Genomic DNA, 16,394 nt, shown 5'->3' with positions numbered 1-16,394 from the left:
ACTGGGATGCATAAAGGAAGAGGACTGAGGGAGTGACGCTGTGATGTCTAGTTGCATTTGTGGGGAGGCAGACATCAGGCTATGGCATATCCCACGGACAAGTAGCCTGATGGAGGAGCATACATCTAGATTGATGGGACCTGCCCTACAGAAAGCCACTTGTTGAGTCATGGTACCAGCTGGTTATTTCTACATAGCTTGGGGTGGTGTTTTTACAGGTGGCACTATGTAATACACTGATTCTAATTTGCCAGTATCCGAGTTTGGTTCAACTACTGTAATGCTTCTTACTTGGACCCAGAGTGGTAGATGTATCACTATAATGATAGTGATTTACAAATCAAAGGGACAAAACTAACAAGAAAGTCTACTTGCATATAGGATCTTGGAAGGTGTAGCAAATCATTAGGCTATACAGGAATATTGGACTGGACTCATTGACACCAGATTACATTTCCACTGACAGCACCAGCCGACCTTTTGCTCTGGTGTGCCACCCCAAGATTTTCCGTAGCTTCATCTGGACGCCGCTACAAAAAAATCTTTTAAGACCTCTCGAGGTGGCTTGTCGTATCTGCCAAAACAACGTTAGCAGCAGATCCTTTAAGTCCTTTAAGGTGCCAGTTGGTGTTGCTGCAAATCCAATTTGATCCAGCACATCCCAAACACCCTGTCGGTTCATGGACTCTATGTCTTCACACCTCTGTCAAGAGGTACTCACCACAGCAGCCCACAGGCCTTAGCATTTCAGATTGTCTGACCCAGTCATGTGACCATGACAATTTGGAACTTTAAAGAGTCACTAAGGTGTACACCTGCCCACACTGACTGAAGAAGTAGTTGCTCACCTCCATGTGATGTACCCCACCATGGGTGGGCAGAGTTTACATGGTGCTAATAGGATATCTAGTTAATATTATAGCATCTTCAGACAGTTCCCAGTGTTCTATGGTTAGCTGTGGTGCAAGTGTTTCAGTCTTGGCAACTGTGCAAATCTGTATGTATACTTGCCTTGAGTACCGATAGGTAGGAGCCCAAGTGGTTCATTACAGCAAGCTAGCAGCAGTTCATTCAGTGTGTGGAAATAGTTCACTAAAGATGAAGCCCACACTACTGTGACATGCAGAATATGCAAGTCAGTCCTGAAATACCACTAAAGTACTACTGCGATACACACTCATCTGAAAAGACATCTGCTAATACTAGCAGAGGAACGGTCCAAATCCTCTCGACAGCAGTCATTTAACAACTTCCCCAAACAAAACCAAATCAACAATTTGCTGGTGAATTTCATCAAAGATATTAAACCTTCAGCTGCAGTACATTTTTTAACCTGGCTACACCATCCCATCTTACAACAAGCTATGGAGAACTATTAAATGCTGTGGATGGTGCCGAGTTGCTGCCTGTTTTTATACAGGCTATACATATCTTCAGCGCACAGTATGTAGCACATGAGCTGTCTGTTCTCAGCAGATGTACTCAGTTCAAGAATATAGATTTCATTGTTGCAAAGCTTTACTTTCTACTGTGTTTTATTAGTGACGTCATCAATGACTTTCATCACATAATAGTCTACTATAAAAAAAATCTGAAGTTGTGCAACCCCTAATATAGACACTAAGCCAAACTTATAATAAGAGGTGTGCTTGACCTCACTGGTTGAGAAAATGCCTAATTCAAAAAAGTTGTGCGGATGTTTAGAGACAGTATCAAAACTTTACCCCAAATCCTAATGAAGACACTGAGTCTTACAAAATGGCACTTTAACCGTCAGTGTAGACCTTCCTGTGCCCGATGGGACGGGTCATCAACAGGTCTGACCACACAAGAGACTGAGCAGCCCAGCGTCTTTGTGATGTATGTTAATGCAGAATGGAGGCCTCCCATCAGAGAGCGAGTGAGCTTAAAGACGGCTTCTGCTCGTTCCAGGGGCCCTCGTTAGGTCTTTGGTCGAAAGAGAAGTGCAGAATGGTGAGAAGAATAGGGTCACAGTTGGGTGTCCATGGAGGACCAGGTGATCTGAAACCTCCTCATTCTCTCCACCGCCGTCTTTCTATGCCTCTCACTCGGTCTCTGGTTCTCTGTCTTTACAGCTATTCAGAGCAGCCGGGTGAGTAACACAGCAAGTCTGTTCAGGCCTCTCACAAACTATCTCTCCTTTTTCTTCCTCCTCTTGTTCTCTTTTTTTTTTGCCCTCTCCCTTCTACTTTCCCCTTATTCGCTTTTCAATCTCTACTGTATCTCCTGGTCCATCTGTGCTCTTCAGGTGCTCGGGTGAATAGATAAGCACTGATTGGGTTTCAGGGGAGTTGACGTGCAGAGGAACAGAAGAGAGGAGTGGGGGTCTGAGAGAGCTGTGTCTTGTTTTCTGTGTTGTAGCTGTTGACTGCTGCTCTGTTTGCGCCTTATCTATTGAGGTTTCACGTTTGCCACAGTAACAATGCGGGCCTTTGTGCAGTCCGGGCTCCTTTTTTCTGCTGTTCTTCTGTATTTCTAGTTGATACAGCAGGTGAACCACAACATCACTGCCGTCCCCATTCTGCGTTTCCAAAATGTCAGCTTTTAGCTTGTACAAGTACACAAACCCAGTCTTAAATGTGTTCACTGAAAAAAAAAAAAAACGTGTGCACATGGAATATAGAAGAAAAATTTTTGTTGTTGAAGAGCATTTATCTCCAAGTTGTTGACATTTAGAGGCTCAGAAAAGCTTGCCAACCACTGCACTTTATAACCTTTGAAATGGTTTGAGGAATATAAAAGGTTTGTAACCCATAAAAGAGCATGCAGCTCCACGTTTCTTGATCTAGTAGGGCCAGTAACCTATGCTATGTTATGTTGTAATGGTCGCCAAGTGTACGTACTGCCTGGTTGGCGCTGCTAGGTTTTAGGATGTCACATATTCACAGTTTATTGGTTCCACTGTAAAAGTAAAACAAGTAGACTTAGTTCAGATCACCTAACGATGAAGTCTTTAAGCAAGCGAGTCGATCAAATGAATGAATTTGGGACCAGTCCGATTAGTTGAGGGATATCCATCATGTTCTTATCGTTGTCCCTGATCGGGTCACTGTTAGATTGCTGTCATTCCTAAAGCGACCGCTGGCAAGTACCAAAGTTGGTACCTTATTTTATTTTTTTAAATTCTAATACCGATGGGCTCATAAATTCTTTAAACTAAGGATCAGCATTACCTAAACCTTAAATCTGCACGAACACCATCAGTCAATTTAACTTAAGTAGTAAAGTGAGATTAGAAAGTTTTTTTCCGTTAGGCCCGGTCACAACTGATGAACATAGTCCAAACCATAGATGGAACAGCCCTACGGGTATATACTGTATACGTTTTAAATCTGCTTTTATTTTTATAGCATTGCATATTTTATTCTTATGATGTTTTATGCATTGCGGTGACCTTCAGCACTCTGAAAAGATGCCCACAAATAAAATGTATTATTATTTTTTACGGGGCTAAGGGATCACTCGGGCTATGTTTTACTGTGGGCTGTAGTATTTAATATACATCGTGTGTGTGCAGAGCAGGACGCTTTAGACGAACGTCACATACATCATCTCCATGTGTGAACAGCTTCACCTGTAAAATGTTAGTTGACTGAAAAGGACAAAGAGACTACAAAGAGGGAGAGGAGAGTGACTACGGCAAGGTTGAAGGGGACATCGAGTGATGCAAAATACAGAGTGGCTCTTAGAGACTACAGAGCGTGTAAACAAAGTGCAGTGTTGCATTTTCTTCTTTTTGGCATTATGCATTTTTGTTTTTCCAGGCTCTGTGCTTCATCATTTGAAATAAATTAAAGTTACATTAAATTGCCAGACGCCAGCCTCAATTGGAGCAAGTGTCAGTGTTAATAAATGTGTGTGGGAGACTTTGCATTACATGTTCAGGCAACATTTTCTCGCTTGTAAAGGCAAACATCCAAGTTTAAGGCTACCGTATTTCTAGAAATTAAGTAAGCTCAAGCGTTTTGAAAAAGATTTAGCCTTTGCAGCAGAATGTGGCTGGAAAAGTATGCGGAAATCTGGTCATGTCTGCAAGTGTCTTTGCCATCTCCAGTAGCTTGCTGTAACAAGATGCTAAGATGCTCTTTTTTTATTATATTCTATGCTTAAATTTAAATGTTTAAATGTTGTATTTTACACGACAAAAACAAAAATGCACCAGGAGTATTTGATATGGTAGCAGTGAGTGATGTATTTCTGTTTTGTTTCAAACCCGTAGTACGGTTTTCATCACAGACCTTTTTCTCTAACTCTCTCTCTGAACTCTGTTGTGTCTTTCCAGTGAACTCCAGGTGTAAGTAATAGCCCAGACTGGATAAACTGGATAAATATCACCCTGCCGCACACACACCTACTACCCCACCTCCTCCGCTCTACCTCTCCTCATTTTTCTGGAACCCCCCTGGGTCTCCAGTGTCCTCTCCACTTTCCACGGCAGTGATAAGATGTCGACACGATTAAGAGCGAAAGCTAATCCGCCAGTCTGCCTCTCTCTCCCCCCGTTGGCTGTACTGAATGCTCAGGCAACACAAAACGCCGCGGCCCAGTCCAAAGAGCCGGGGCGGGCGAGCCGGACAGCCAGTGCATGGCGGGAGCGGAGAGAAACGGAGGGGGGAGAGAGAAAGAGGATGAGGCCAGGTGGACAAGGGGTTGGATTGTAGCTAAATAATTAATGGGCGGCACTTTCGTTTTTTAATCTGTAAATGAGAAGGCCTAAGATGGCAGGGCCATCGCTCTGACACCCTATCCCTGGCCCATTAAGATAACAAGATGTTGGATAATGATCTCAGTTAAGGTGCAGTTTATCAGTCCAGGGGGAAGTGGCCTCGTCTCCCAGGTGGCTGGGCTCATGTCCCCTGATGCCCTGACATTACATCTCAACATGGCCTTATCTACAGGATAGCATACAGGTAGCTCTGGTATGAAGAAGCTGTCAACATAAACACAGTTACTTTTGGAGAGAGCGTTATCTGTAAATAGTAAAAGCAAATGGATTCATTTAATATACATGGTAACTGGTCTCATCTGGTCGTTTTGCAACTTTACTTGGCATTCTGTGTTGCGTTTGAAATAACTGATATTGTGTACACAAGATTAAATATGACATTATAATTAGTATATAAGTATTACAATATTGATGCAACAATTCTTAAAAATTTGTTTTCGTTATAATACAGTCCGTCTTAAAGAGACAAACCTACATTTTACTGAAAGGTGTAAAAGTATATAACCATGGAAATGGGTGACGAGCTATAATGATCCTGAATGATACAGGATACATATGGTCTAATCCCAAAATATGACATTAGAGAACAATTTAATATGGAAAGAAAAATAGAACTTAAAGCATCATCCAACAACAGTCGAGTATTCTGCATAAATGAATCGGTTAACATTTGTGTTAGAAATGCTTCTTGGGCTGATTAAAGGCTTAGATTGGTTTTAATAATCGTGTCAAGTCTGTTGAACCTGTCCTGTTTCCTGACCACTCAATTGTACATGTACAAATGTACATGAGCTGCCTCTGTCCTAACCTGGCAGCATGTACAAAGCTTGTCGTCGTTTCTGACATATTTTTCCCCCAAAATGGAGTATATTAAATTTCACCACCTCCTTGTTTTGTATTGTGCTGTGACCTGTACAATGAAGCACAATAGTTTTGGGAAAAATAGAGAAAAAAAAAACTTTTGTTCACAGAGTGGTTTTATTATCCTTGGTTTCTATGGAGAATTTTAGAGATCTGTAGTTCATGACAGAATATTGGATTTGAACCCGGCACAAAAGCCATTCATCCGCTTCAATAGAAAATATTAAGATTACATTGTAGAAACTAGGATTCTGTTCTCCTGACAAATACCGCAGGATGCTAAACTGAGTTTAGCAGTTCTGTCCTCACTGTGCACCTGGTGTGATTTATTCTTAGCGCGTCCCCACAGCTGAAACTCTGATTCTATCTTTTATTTAGCCCAACAGCAGCCCTCCACCTCCCCCCCGCTGCACTCCACCTCAGTAAACACCTTTGTACAACACTCGGCTCAAGGGTGTCCTTTGGTTGTGCATTTATGAGCTTCAAATGAGTAAACCCGCAGGACACGCGCCGGGAAATATCAGAGCAGTCTGCAGTCTCAGGTCAACACTTGTGTTCAGTGGCAGCGGGAGGCAATGAATAGAGAGGAGGAAGACAGAGGAAAGAGATGAGAGAAGATACTGATGAGTTAAAGACGCAAAGAAAAAAAAAATCAAGGCTAAAGAGCAGATGTGATGATTGTGTGTCTCCGTGAAGATTTGATGAAGATGTGTGGCTCAGTGTCGTCTCAGACACTGATGGTGTTATCCCTGAAGGCTTGTAGAGATGAAGTGCTTTGAGCGGTGGCATCTGTTCACGACTGCCACTGGAGGTACACAACACATCGCCTTAGCACATATTATACACACAGTTACAGTCTGTATACCATATACAATGGCTTTTATTATTATTTGTTTGGTGTAAGGTCAAGATTTGGATTTAGATGTTGTTGTTTTGGCAACTAAAGGCTCTTTTAGGGTACTGCTGGACATAGACGCCATAACCTACGCACGTAGCCTGCGTCGGTGCAAGCCATTTATGCTTGTGCACTCATCAGTCCGGCTTGCTCTGTAAAAACACTAAATACTAGTCAGTGCTGTGGGTTTTTTTTTTTTTTTTTTTTTTTTTTTTTTAGTTAGTTTCTACTTCCTGCTTCACTTTCAGTAACAACTGAAACTTTTGGAAGAAGAGTCATACACGTTTTTGTTTTTTATCTCTCAACCTCCTCAGTTAACCTTTCCTTAATGTGTTCCACTTTATTGATCCAAAACAATCAATTCGAAAATTGCAGAGATGGAGAAGCAGCCGGAAATACTAAAGCAAAAACATGTTACGACCAAACACGTAGTTACATTTCCAGGTCTAGATGTAAAGAAACAAACTGCTTACAACTGGCGTGGCCATGTGTCAACCAATCGTGTGCGGTTGGTTGACCAGCAACGTCAATGGGCGCCTGAGCAACACTTTAATGGCAACTGCGTAGCTGGCCTAGCTGGCCTAGCTGACCATGTTGGAGCCTTAATATCGCTACAGCAAACTATATGACTAGAAGTTCTGAGATCTAAAATTAAAGCCTGCCTTTGTCTACCTTGATATGCATTTTGATAGTAAATTTGTCTCTTGTTATTGTGCAAACTGCATACTGGATGTGCACGTGACAGTAATTTTGTTAGGAATTTTTGCAAAGTGTAACAAGAAGGTAGGTGGGAAAAAAGCTGGTGAGTAAGGCAGGATAGCAAGATAGCACCAAAAGCAAGACAACACTCAGATAACAGGAAACCACATGGAGCAGAACAGAAACCAGAAGGACCATGAACAGGTAAATTTAGGGTAAGCAAACAGACTAAAAACAACTGGGCTACTCAACAGACATGAAGGACAAATGGAAAGGCAGGACTATATATACACGCTGACACACACAAGGGCTGATGAGTTAACCACACAGGTGAAACCAATGAGGGCGGAGCACACAAGGAGAAACCAATCCAACAATCAGGGGGGGGGGGGGGAACAGGAACAAAAAGAAATCTGGTTATTTGCAACAAATAAGAGACAAAATATCACTATAAGAGTGTTTATCAGTTTTAGGGACTGCACATCTCCAGACAAATTGAATTTGCAGGTTATATATGGCTCAGACATGGAATATTAAAAATAAAAGACTACATCTAAGAGAAAACAGTGAGTTAGAGACAATGGCACGATGTTATTAAAGTTCCAACCACAAAAACTGATAAAATACCAAGCTACCTTGGTTAGTTAGCACATTTGTACCATTTTCGTTTATACAGCAGGGTCCACATACAGTCATTATGAAACATTTTGTCTTCTCTCTCTAGGTCCTTATTTGTGGCAGAAGGTGCTTTAAATTTTCAAATTTTCAAATGAATTCTGAAGCCAAATATTCAAACTGATTTGCATTAAACTGTATTCCTAATGTATTATGTTTACATACTATAGGTACCACTTGGTAGCAAAGACAGTTTATCTTCTGTTTCTATTTTTTTTGTTTGATTTTCCAGACTTAAGTGTGGTTTATACCTCTGCGGGACCAGATGCCGTAACCTACGCGCTTAGACTACGCCAGTGCAAGCCATTTATACTTGTACGCTCGTCAGTCTGGCTCGCTCTGTAACAACGCCACCCAAACGCTAGTCGGTGCTGTGTCTTTTTTGCCAGTCGGGTTCACTTTTGTTTCTGCTTCCTGTGTCACTTTCAACAATGGCGTCTGAGATGAGTCACACAAATGCTTGTACCTTCAAACCTCCTCAGTCAGTCTTTCTTCGATGAGTTCCATCTTTATTGATCCAAAACAATCAATTTGAAAATTGCGGAGATAGAGAAGCAGGCAGAAATACTAAAATGGAAACACGCAACTAACAAGTGGACCAATCACGGTCTGTGTCTGCCGTGTCGCGTAGTTACATTTCTTTATTTATAAAGAGGATTGAGGATAAGGCCTAATTCCTAATTTCAGCTGGAGTTAAACTTCACTTAATTAGCAAATCCAAGTTAAACAAGCTCTCTTCAAACACACTGTAGACTGTTACTTTTTGATGCCAGTTAAATGTTTCCCTCTCTCATCAGTTTGTATATTTAATGTAATATATCCAAGATGGAGATGAGGGACGTTTAAATAATGAGCATTGCAGCTTAGGCCTTGAACTGTCAACAAACCTTCCTCATATAGCTGAAGCTCACAAAATGCAAATCCGTCTTGGGAAACACTGCAGCAACTCCAGCTTCCAGTATAAAGCCCCAGCACACAGTACACACACACACACACACATTTCCAAGGCTAAGTGACCTGCATGCTCTCAGCTTTGAATGACATAAGTACCTAAGTAGCCTTGGGTTCTGCACCCAACCTGAACACACTTATATAGCATCTGATGGGGATGCAGGTCGCTCCCATTGTCATCCATCAGACCTCACTGGTAATGTCTACCAACTCCCTCAGCTTACATCAGCCAGGATAAAGGCCTCTATTAAGAAAATGAGTAATACCAATCGAGGGGAGGTGACCTCAGACCGGTCATGTGCCATCAAGGCTCATTCATGATTGGCTGCTTTTTTGTTAGTATCTATGCTACGGAGGGGGTGGCTTGGCGGTTGACGGATGCTTGATGCAAAGGCGAGATGGGCTACAGAGTCAGCCGTTTCAGTTCTGTGATCTAATCTGTTACCCATCATGCATCCTGCCTCACTAATGAAAAGGCAAGGTCCTATCCGTCACAGGCAGCTATGGTAAATGGAAATTTAACCCCGCCACCACTACCATACTGAATGAAGCTCCTCGGGCACAAATGCCTGCAAACATGTGCAAAAGGGGGCCTGGGTGATGGACGATCATTGCAAAACACCCCAGAGCAACTGAAAATTAATATCAAGGGGGAAATTCAGTGGAGTCTTCTGCTTCCTATAGATGGCCTCAGCTTTCTGTCACTCTGCACAGCAACTAACAGCACCAGGTTCAGCCTCGGGTTCTGTGTCCTGAGATTTTCAAGGAGACTCCACATTGTCTTCACTATTGCTTTCCTTTAAGCAGGCAGGGAAGAATAGGATTTATTATGTGGGCATACGTCATTGGTTTATCCAGCTGCATTAAGATAACTGAAAAGTAGTCGACCGTGGGAAATAATTTTTGGACAGATAAATATTGCAAAGACTTTGAGTTCTCCAGCTACATTTTTTACAATAAGGCTATAGAGTTTGGTCTACCCTCTCCATGTACCTCTGTAATTCATTGCACCTTAGTCTACTCTGTGTCATGGTTCTGCGTTTTGATTTCCTGTGTTCATGTTTTGAGCTTCGTTCATGTTTCGTGTTTTTGAATTTCCTGTTTTATTTTGTTAAGTTTTTCCTTGTTTCCTGTCTTGCCTTCTTCCTGTCCTGTGATTACCCACCTGTGTAATTGTCTGCCCCGCCCTGATTGTTTTCACCTGTGTCTCCTCTGCCCTTGTGTGTGTATATAGTCCTGCCTTTCCCTTTGTCCTCTGTCATGTCATACTGTTTTCTACTGTTTCTCTGCGTTCCCTGTGTTTTCAGGCTCTAGTCTTGTCCTGTTATGTTCTTGTCTTTTTTGAAGGTTTTGCTTTTTGTTTTTGGATCTCCTGCCGTATGCAGTGCCTTGTGTTGCTTTTGGTTTAATTCATTTTTTTGACAACTCCTGCCTCATCGCCTGGTGTCCTGCATTTGGGTCTTAACCCCCTTATCCTGCAAACCATGACACTCTGTCTTGTATCTACAGCCTGCGTTCCACGTGAAGACACTCCTCACTTTTATTTTCCATGAATTTGTCTAATAAATGCCATGCAGTTGTTTTATTCTGGAAATAGATTATGAAGTTTATTGTCTTGCGGCAGTGCAGCTCAAAATATGCTTTGCGCCCCAAATGGGGCCCATTTGCCCATCAACTCCAAATAAATGGATTAAAAACAGTTTTAGCTTTTGTCAGTAAGGATCTCTGATCTTTGAAAAATTGCCAGTAGTGTGAAATATATTACAAGTACAAGACGGCTGACTCACTGTGCCATGTAGTCCCACTGTGGGATAAATTATTATTAGGATTATATTTATACTGTTTTATAAATTCTGTTTGGGTTGTAGTAAGTAGTTTCTGATAAATGTCACAAACGCAGCCATTGCCAAATGTTGGCCACGCCTACACATTAAAGAATATTACTGACATTACCAGAGACCTCAAATCTTTGGTAAAAAACACATTTTAATTCATCTAAAAACCACTGCTGTGACTGCTGTTCAGTGAGTCCTTTGCATAGTTGGCAGTCACAATCGCAGTGGATTTTGCCTGGTGTGCTTGTCTGTCTTTCATTTATTTTCTCATTATGAATTCATAAATTCAGAGAGCTCCTGTTGGAATTGCAGTTCTCATCCTGTCTTGTGGAGCTGTTTTCACCTAATTTACCAAGTCTGAAAGTGGTCAAGTCAGGAGGAGTCCTTACTGTATGGCTCTTTACTTTTAGGATTAGAGTGCTGAGAGTAGCTCCTAATGTCAGGTCCAGATAACGTGATATATGCATGATAAAAGACCTGATCCAAGGTTTGTCATTGGAACTCAAAATGGACATTAGGCATAACTGGTGGCTGCAGCCCATGAAGTGCTTCTAAAATGAATAAAGTGCCTTTGCTCACACCATAAGCCAATATTAGATGATCAGTATTGTCCACTAGGTGCAACCCTCAGCTGGTTCCTTGCTTTTTCTGAACTCGCAAGAAGCCAGTATCAAAACTGCAGGTCCCTGACATCTGCCTCCTGACGACACAAAGCCAGCTGTGAAAAACAGCTTGGACCAATAAATGTATCTCAGACAAGTCATGGCAACAGTTAATGACCCTGTAAAAGCCTAGCTGGGGACTTTGGTATTTTCAGACAACAATGCTGTATTGTGCAGTCTGACAGATACAGTTAGAGGCAGTCCAGAGCATTCCTCCATCTCTAAGACCTGCTCGCAGTCAGTAATGTGCTGAAGGTAATGTTTCCCATTCGTGAGCGATGATGAATTTTTAAACAGCATATTTTGATGGCGGGCGGTTAATTAGGGCTCGGTCGGCTCAGCATGCATGATGAAAAAAATCCAAAGGCACTGGAGATGATAGTCTGCGCTCCGCTATGCGAACACTGGAAAAGTACTATTTGCAGATGTGTGGGCTGTTTGGAGTATCTCAGCTGTCAGACAGAATTATTCCTCAAACCAAAAATTCTCTTTAAATCACACTTTGTCTGACAGTTTAATGACTCATATCCATCTCAGAGGTAGTCGTCATAGTCATTCGCACAGAATGGTAACTTCTCAACCACTAATTGAGCACGCAGGGCCAACATAATTCCGCTATGTGTTGATAAATGGAACAGAGAGACATCCAAAGCAGTATGGTCCACTGTGTCCCTTCCACCATCTCAGGAGTTCTCTTTGTTACCTACTACATAATACTCTCAGCATGACCTCTTCAAAAGATACTAAAAGCTTGGAACTTTTAGTATAGTTTAGAGTGTCCTAGTGATTATAAAACTCTTTGTGAATCCTGGAGCACAGTGCCCTAAACTGTCAGTGTTTTTGGCACTTAGTTACTTATATCTCTTTGAATTCTAACACACAGAATGAGTCCAATTAACATCCGCTTCTTCACTGCTGTGCCAGTGAATTACAATGAAAGACAAGTGGCTTTGGTCTCCCACAGACGCTCAATGTCACCTTGTCACATCCAGACGTGGTGCTCCCCGCCCACAACCCAACCAAAGTCCTTGGGTATTTTTGTCATACTGCACCAGCAGCTTCACCGTTTGATACCCCGAGGTTCTTCGCTCTCTGTTCCCACTAGCACTCCGTTTCTGAGCTTAAATCCAGCATTTGAAGCTTCACAGAGCTCCCAGCAGGGACGCACCAACCGTCTTTTATTCTCGGCCTTAATGGCATAGAAAAGACAAAATATCCAGCACATTGTCATACAGACTGTCGTGACATTATGATATCCAGCACCAGGAGAATTTCAGCAGGGCTGTGTGGATGTTTTTGAATTCGGCTGCCGAAGATTAGGAGCAGTGTTTTACATTGAAAGTGCTACTCGTCATTAATAACCCCCCACTTTGTGTCTCCGTAGGGATTTTTCCGCCGTAGCATCCAGAAGAACATGGTCTACACGTGTCACCGAGACAAGAACTGCATTATCAACAAGGTGACGAGGAACCGCTGTCAGTACTGCCGCTTGCAGAAGTGCTTCGGAGTGGGAATGTCCAAAGAGTGTGAGTTTAAAACGGATGGGTTCTGATCACTTGACTCTGCTTTCACAGACATTTTAGAAATAGCCTACGTAAAAGATAACAACAAATGAAAAAGATTTGTGCAAATATTCACTAATTCATTGGGAAGACACGTATTTCCAAAGACATAGAGGCAGTGTATTCACAAATATGACAGCTCGCTCAACAGATTCACCCGCGATCAGCCAGTTCAGCGTGTTAAATCGCCAGCTGAGGGTGTCGGTGAGGGAGATCACTTTAATTGGCTGTGCGGCAGTGTCCGAGAAGAGAAACGCAACAACATGATCACCTGGAATGAATAAACTGTAAACCCGATCGGCATGGTTCCAGAGAGGCCAGCTCTGAACAACGCTTTGTGGCTCTTCCTAGCCACCTAGCCACCGCTGAGATAGTCCTTGGTCGACCAGTTTCCTCTTTTGAATGACAAATATAGATTTCTGGCACCTGCTGGTTTGGAGAGTTATTTCCTTTCCATTCACACAGGCGCGGAACTTATTGTAACTGAAAACCTACCTCACTAACCCTGAATCCTGCTGTGTAGTACAGGCTCCTGGAAAGAGACAGTTTCACCATGAAAAAGTCACATTATCACTCACATTCTGCTACATATCCTTCCTATTTAATAAGGAAGGAGCTATTCGGTTTTTATTCAGTCTTTTTCAGGATGTCAGGGTAGCAGTATATATTTTATAAAATACTGTGTTCTCCGTTCATGGTTAAATCCATTTACTTTCAGTCTGAAATGAAGAATAAACATCAGTCTCCTGTGTTAGTGTCCATGTCATAAACCTTCTAACTCTAAGTTTGTGGCTCTACAACGTTGTTACCTCAGTTCTTCTTATGCTCCTCTGATAATTACTGCAGCTGCTATAGGGCGAGCTGACAATAAAGCATAACTATGGGGTATAAAAAACTGTCCCGGACAGCACTGGCTGGATGTTCTATGAAACTCTGTGAATGATGCAACCTCAACTCACTGGCTGAAATAGGGGTCAGTAAATGAAACACGGGAGTGAAGCATGAGTCACATCAGAAATGTTACTGTAACAGTCCTGCTGTGGCAACAAACTACTATAAATACTATAAGTTATATCCTGGAATGTACAGATATATATTTATTATTATTATTTATATTTTGCAAAGTGTGATTAAATCACCCAAGTCCCATCCACTAACATGGAGGAGGTGGAGCTTATGACCTATACTGCAGCCAGTCACCAGGGGGAGCTCTACTTGCTTTGGCTTTACTTTTGAGGAGCAGTTTCGCATCCAGGTTTTTACAGTCATGGTTCGAGGTGGCAGTGATTTTTAAAACTAGGCCGCATGACCTCAGGGCATGAGGTCTTTATTATTATGAGGAGTTTATTTATTATTATAGCACATATCATAAGAAAGTCTTCTGTTTGTATCCAACCCCTGATTCCTCACTATACCCTACGGCAAGATAAACATCTGTCCTGTATTTTAGGATGCTTCTATTCAATTTAGGGACAAATGATCTACATGGTCTGTCAGGCTGGAGGACTGGTTAAAGAAATCATGTTATGAGAAGATGCAAATGAGTGAGTAAAAAAAAAGCGCTCACAGTGATAACATATTCAGAAAACCTTGTCTATTGCTGTTGTCAGGGCCCTTGTCTTGAGTCTGTTCCTTTCTCATCCATAGGAACAGTTTGCATTTCACAGGTTATTGGCATCCTTTGATTGCATCAGCATTTATAGCTCAGGTCCACTTCATGCTCCATTAGCCTCTGCAAGGTGGGGTCTGGGGTGGGGGTGGGGGTGGTATTCCTTTCTGTTATGCTGTTTCACACCTCAGCAGAGTCATGGAAAAGATGATGTCTTGATATCCTCAGGCTAAACCCCCCCACAGGGTCACTGATGAGAAAGGGGACTACTCTTCTTCCCCATATGCGTGAATGGAGGGGGAGCATCCTGCTCTCAATTTCTGCTGTAGAAGGCCCATACCAGCTGGATGCTTCATGTGTTTAGAGCAACCGTTGCTAACATCGAGATCACTTGAAGAGTTGGTCTAGGGGAATATCCACATGCACTGCAACTGAAGAGGAAAAGACTTACTTTATTATTCATCTGATACTAGTTACTGTGACTCTCTGCATTCTAAAAATGGTCGTTTTAGGACCTTCATCTCCAGGAATATTCACTGGAGATTATGTATTCATCATCCATTAACGTGTGATGCTCCAGGTTTCCTTTGGTGTCGGTTTCGTGACGTACCAGTCCTGCCATTGATTTGATGCTGAGAGCAAATGTTCTGGCAACATATAGGAGAGCTTCTACTCTTAAACACCAACAAAGCCCATAGAAGCAGGTCTAGAGGCCTCTACTCCTGTCACGGGTGGGTTAACACTGGTGTGAATTCCTTCGAGACCTTGTGCATACCTCTGTGACACCGGCGACATTGATGAAAAGGGAGTTTTTGACAGCCTGGGAATGAGAGCGGGCTCATCATTCCCTTTAAGCTCCGGTTTTATCATCCCTCAGAGATCTCCAGCCCGAGAGAGGTCGGGAACCACGGTATGTCTTAAAGCTGAGTCAGAAGAGGGAGCATCTGTGTTTGCACATAAGACTTGGAGCCTTCAAGAGCCAGTTTTTAACATCTGTAGTGTGAACATTTGTTAAGCAAGAATTCAGGGTTTTGCTAATGGAGCAGTCCATCAGTAGATAGAGGGTCTATCCAGGACCTTCTCCAAAGTCAGGTGAATGTAGTATAAGCTGTTGAAGGCAATTGAGTGGTATCTATCCCCACTGTGGCACCACCCTGGTAGAGCATCTAAAGTCACCATAGCAACCCCCAGGCTAGATATTGGCAGACAATGTCCAGGAGACGGAAAGGCATATTATAAGCCAGCTGCAGACACACCAAGCAGACCAAACAGCTGCTTATTTGTAGTCTTTCATTAGCCTTGACCATACCAAGTTTGCATGTATTACAGAAGCTGCTGTATCAGTCAAGGTGCTAACTTATAGCTGGTGAATCCACTGTGGAAAAAGTTGATTGGTCCAGACCTTGGTATATTAAGTTGTTTGGCTTCAGTGATCCCCCAGTCTTTTCCTCTTGGATCACCATAGTGTCTGTTTAACACCTGTGATTGGTGTCGCCATGAAATTTATCACAGAGAGCCGCTGGATACCAGTGGGTGGATCCCAGTGGCTTTATGATGCTTTGACTTTTCATCTGGCAGAACTTTGGTTGATGACACAATACAAGGTCAGCATTCTGACATTTGCATTTCACTAAAAGCCCTGCTATGCACCAGTTCAGAGTCACTGATATAGTTGTAGATTCTTATGGCATTTGCACCTCATTACCAGTAGAGCTATTGATAGGGAAACACAAAGCTCAACTGTGCTGACACTAGGGTTTGCATGAGTAAAGTTGACTGTTGAAACTCAAGTTGACACCAACTAGTTGCTGATGATGTGACTAATAAAAACACAGTAGGAAGAAATGCTTTGAAACAATGAACTCTATATTCTTGATCTGAATATAGTGAGAACAGAC

The 16,394-nt window shown here is 42.3% G+C and overlaps 1 protein-coding gene across 1 annotated transcript in view; it reads left to right on the top strand.

Moving 5' to 3' along the window:
* The window catches only part of LOC311501297 (retinoic acid receptor beta-like), a gene marked incomplete at its 3' end in the record, with an annotated part of 103,220 nt that overhangs the window by 56,847 nt on the left and 29,979 nt on the right, over nucleotides 1–16,394 (top strand). The window contains exon 3 of the mRNA XM_084563022.1: nucleotides 12,710–12,851. Coding sequence (XP_084419148.1) covers nucleotides 12,710–12,851 — 142 coding nt within the window. The remainder of the gene's footprint in view (nucleotides 1–12,709; nucleotides 12,852–16,394) is intronic.

Source organism: Chelon labrosus, assembly GCF_963514085.1.
Source record: "Chelon labrosus genome assembly, chromosome: 16".
NCBI classification, from domain to species: Eukaryota; Metazoa; Chordata; class Actinopteri; order Mugiliformes; family Mugilidae; genus Chelon; species Chelon labrosus.
The sequence above is the reverse complement of the archived record's forward strand: the minus strand, read 5'-3'. Positions and strand labels throughout refer to the sequence as shown.